The 4,659-nt window shown below is 49.1% G+C and overlaps 1 protein-coding gene across 1 annotated transcript in view; it reads right to left on the bottom strand.

Annotated features, from left to right (window-relative positions):
- Positions 1 to 2,986: 2,986 nt before the first annotated feature.
- T265_11133 (hypothetical protein) overlaps positions 2,987 to 4,659 on the bottom strand; it is a gene marked incomplete at both ends in the record, with an annotated part of 15,655 nt that continues 13,982 nt past the window's right edge. Inside the window, one exon of the mRNA XM_009177708.1 lies at positions 2,987 to 3,238. Coding sequence (XP_009175972.1) covers positions 2,987 to 3,238 — 252 coding nt within the window. The remainder of the gene's footprint in view (positions 3,239 to 4,659) is intronic.

Below are 4,659 nucleotides of genomic sequence, written 5' to 3'. Positions count from 1 at the left end.
TACCACCAGCTTTTGTGTGTACTCATTCGTATGCTCGTGCCGAGCATTTGTCGGACAGAATGTGAGAACACAGTCCGGTATCTCTGAGTCGTAGTGGGAAGAAACCAGGCTCAAGTGCAATTTGGCCGAAAACAATTCATGTCATAGACGAGGAACAAGCCTTCACCATCATATACCGGGTACCTCTGAACCGGTCACGACTGGTACGATCCAGACTACTATCGATCGCAGAGGCGATTGGAATCCGACTGCTGGATCCGTAACTTTGCATCCAAAAGAACCTTGTGTGACCTCTGAACTTGAACTGGTCTACGAAACATCCGGTCCCACAAGTCTGTCTGACATCGACATCACTCACCTGATTCCGTGACCCATTGACCTATCCCTCATCCAACCCCCCTTCCTTTGATTTCTATTTCTCTAAATTGTATGTAGCCCCGATCTTAACCTATCCCACATGATTTCTGCTACCAAATAAATTTGTTATGTATTAGCCAAGAGGAAAACAAGCTGTGTTCGCTACCTTCTTCGTTCTCACGAATCTGAGATGCCAATGGTTGGGTTCGAACTACGGGACTTCCAGTCAGGAGACTCATGCCTTACCACCTGAGCACCTCTTACTGGCATTCTTAGTTGCAAATGGCTGTCGATGTCACCATACCTTCAAATTTAGCGCGCGAAATTTGGTGTACGATCAACTGAAATTATTAGAATCCGTATTCCTAGAATTAGTTTCATCTAAAGCCTTCTCCAACATACCTGATATCCTACGGGTGAGCAGTTTTCCGTGTGTTTCCTTTCGATAGCAATTGGCGTAGTTTTACGAACTAACCACGCAGGTCAGAGAAACTTAAATAGTATTTATTGTACCGCTCAGTTTGATTGCGCAGAGGGTAACTTCTCCCGTCACTTAGAATGTAAATTTCTACTCAGCCACGTACTGATGACGTCATTTGATTGTACGCAAGTGACTAACTGGACTCACTGGTGCATTCTTGCCGAGAGACTCAACTGAATCATCTTGTGGCATTCAAAATACACATTGATGGTGACCAGGTGTGGTGTGATCAGGATTTCTAGTTTGGTATGACTCACGGATCCCTGGTTTCTTCGAATATCTAGCGTATTTACCCTAGAAGGAACAGAATATCCAACTGTACACGCAAGCAGACTGAGTAAGACTCCCGGAACCAACCAAACTTTCCAGGCCGTTTGGGAAGATACCTATGGCATGGCTCACATTGGTCACTTTCCTCAGTCCAGGAGATGCTTCTATATCCCCCAACTATTTCCGTCAATCAAGATAGAGTCTTTATTTGATGCGTAGAGACAAGCTACGCATTTTAACGACCTTGAGGTATCAAGTAAGGTTTGCAATCTTCCTCCTACCTTCATGTTATCTCCAGAACAGCGGTAACTATCCACTGTGTTCTTCCGTGGAACGAATCAGTCTACTCCATCTCTCAGGCTCGATGGTTCTTGTTGTCAGAGCGACTGGTAAGTATCTTCTCCTTTCACGGACTGCAAGAACTTTGACGTGTTTTTACAGTAGTCTTCTAAATCAAAGTTAATTCACTGGGGACGACCTAAGTAGTCTTGATTGGGATGCCCCCCCCCCCAAAGGGTCAATCTCCACTGACCTTGCCAGAGTATACTAATGAACTCAAGTGCATAACTGGAAATAGGGACCCCCGGATGATAAATTTATGGTTACGTCTTTTAAGCTGTATACCCCTTCTAACCCCCATCAGAAGTTGACTTGTGAGGCATATTTTGCGAGACAAGAACAAGTAGCAAGTTTCTTTAATGTCATATTTCTTCTCGCGATCAACTCTTTAAATGGGCTTTTCATGGATCACGAAAGTACAGTTTAGACAACCTGCGAGGACGAACTGAAGACTAACTGGTTTTATATCTTGTTTTCTCTAAGAGGGATCCAAACGTCCGATGGTTTCATATGACGCGCGGTCCTTACCAGAGACAACTGAGTGCTTTACGACTGTAAATTAAGTTCTCTTATCACCCTCACAAAAATTTAGGTTGGGTAAATAGAAAAGGCGGGTGTCCAGGTAACGAATATCACAAAGTAATTTGCGCCATTGTCGGGAGGTTTTCCTCTAAAAATGATCATCTCACGTTACTGGCCTCAAATCTTTGGGTGATGGCCTCTTTCCTGGAAGGGGTAATCTTGTCTGTTTTCGCCATCGTGAGTTACGCCCACACTATACTGTGCTAGTTGTGCCTATCACGTGGCTTGTTTGAGTGGTTATACCCACAACTTCAAGATGGGCGTTATCCTGCCGTCACATGAGACACCGTTCATACGTGTTTTCACGACCGGCTGAAGCTGGTCTGTGGATGGCATTTGTTCAGCCATCTGTCTGTTGCTAACGGACTTGCGCTGTTCTTAAGTCCTAGGTGTGTATAGCCGTGTGCCGCACTGAAGTTGTTGGAAGCTTTTTGCTAGCTAGTCAAATAGGGCTGGGCGAAATCGTGCGGGTTGATTTCGATAAGGAAGGGCACTCACGAGCTTCCCCTGTCCTGGACTGTTCAAGCATACTTACGAGACGTAATCGAGGTGCCGCCTAAAGGTAGAAAAACTCAGAATAAGAGATCTTCATCCTAGTTCTTATAGAAAGGAAAACTGTTTTTACGAAGACATCTACTGGGGTCATTTCGGGGATTGGAGAGTGATGTATCAAAAGACTTCAATTTCAATTCAAATATCGTGAGGCTGGAATGCAGGGATCCGACGTGGAATGATCCCTCTTAAAAGACGTTTACTTTTCAGTTCGTTTCATAGCGAGTTTAAAAAGTGTTAGATAAGGTGACTATTCACATCGACAACCCACGATTAGTTTTGCCCTTCTTGGGGCCCACCATGCAGACGCAGCCCCCAGCTTCCGTCGATCTTATGTTCTACGTGAGCTCAGTCTAGTCTCTAGTGAAAACCAAATGGATTTGCAAATGAGTGTATTTATTGAAATCAGTCCAACTTGGGTTCAAACTGAGAGACCGCGCCCATCTGATGAAACAGAAGAAGGGTGAAACCGATCGTGGACTGTCGAAGAGTTCTCAGCAAACTCGTGAGTAGTTCCTTTAATGAAAATATACTACAATATCTCGTATTTCGTACCAACTCAAAGATGAGGCGGTCTTTGTGCAGCACATTAAGTTGAAGAACACCATAAACGAGGGATTTAGTTAAGTCTCCCGTGAAAACCAAATTGATAGACGTCTAAAGTCCCTCCGACATATGTTACCTATCAGGATGAATTTGAGTAAGTCACGTGTTCACTGTTAGACTTCAAGATTTATTTGTCTGATGAAGTAGATCACAAAAATAAATGTTGCCCGGCTACGGCTTGGTCTGTGGAAAGTTTCCCTTAGAGGTTCAGTTCATTCTGAGTCTTTTCCGCGGTTTATTCAGATTTTAACAGTTACTGTTGTCCTGAAGATTGATATACATCCAGTCAATAAATTCGAACCATTGATGTAAATCAAATGAAACGGTTGTGGCTACTTCCATTATGCTTAGCTACTTTGCTTCTGCTCCTAACGTTTTCCAGTCACAGACGTCACAACAATTTACGTTCCACCAGACTACTAACTGTCCACCTCAGTGAATTTATATGGTGGTCCATCTGTTCGCCTAGGTAGAAAATTTTTTCGCGTTCTCCGAACAAATTATTCCCAGCTTAGCATTATCAGGATAGGTCGATTGTCTGCCTATCGATCGATAGCCTTCTTGGGTAGACAATACAATCTCTGCCCAGGCCACTCGTCCAATCGATTTCGAACGTTGTTGCAAGACGAACTACGCCACGCCACGCCACGCCAAACTTGAGACTGTGTCGGCGCTGATAGACAGAAAAACACTCCCTGTCTCATTCGCTCAAGCAAGCACGCACGCACGCACACACGCACGCACGCACGCACGCACGCACGCACGCACGCACGCACGCACGCACGCACGCACGCACGCACGCACGCACGCACGCACGCACGCACGCACGCACGCACGCACGCACGCACGCACGCACGCACGCACGCACGCACGCACGCACGCACGCACGCACGCACGCACGCACGCACGCACGCACGCACGCACGCACGCACGCACGCACGCACGCACGCACGCACGCACGCACGCACGCACGCACGCACGCACGCACGCACGCACGCACGCACGCACGCACGCACGCACGCACGCACGCACGCACGCACGCACGCACGCACGCACGCACGCACGCACGCACGCACGCACGCACGCACGCACGCACGCACGCACGCACGCACGCACGCACGCACGCACGCACGCACGCACGCACGCACGCACGCACGCACGCACGCACGCACGCACGCACGCACGCACGCACGCACGCACGCACGCACGCACGCACGCACGCACGCACGCACGCACGCACGCACGCACGCACGCACGCACGCACGCACGCACGCACGCACGCACGCACGCACGCACGCACGCACGCACGCACGCACGCACGCACGCACGCACGCACGCACGCACGCACGCACGCACGCACGCACGCACGCACGCACGCACGCACGCACGCACGCACGCACGCACGCACGCACGCACGCACGCACGCACGCACGCACGCACGCACGCACGCACGCACGCACGCACGCACGCAC

This window comes from Opisthorchis viverrini, assembly GCF_000715545.1.
Source record: "Opisthorchis viverrini unplaced genomic scaffold opera_v5_450, whole genome shotgun sequence".
Lineage (NCBI taxonomy): Eukaryota > Metazoa > Platyhelminthes > Trematoda > Opisthorchiida > Opisthorchiidae > Opisthorchis > Opisthorchis viverrini.
This window is presented reverse-complemented; position numbering and strand designations above follow the sequence as displayed.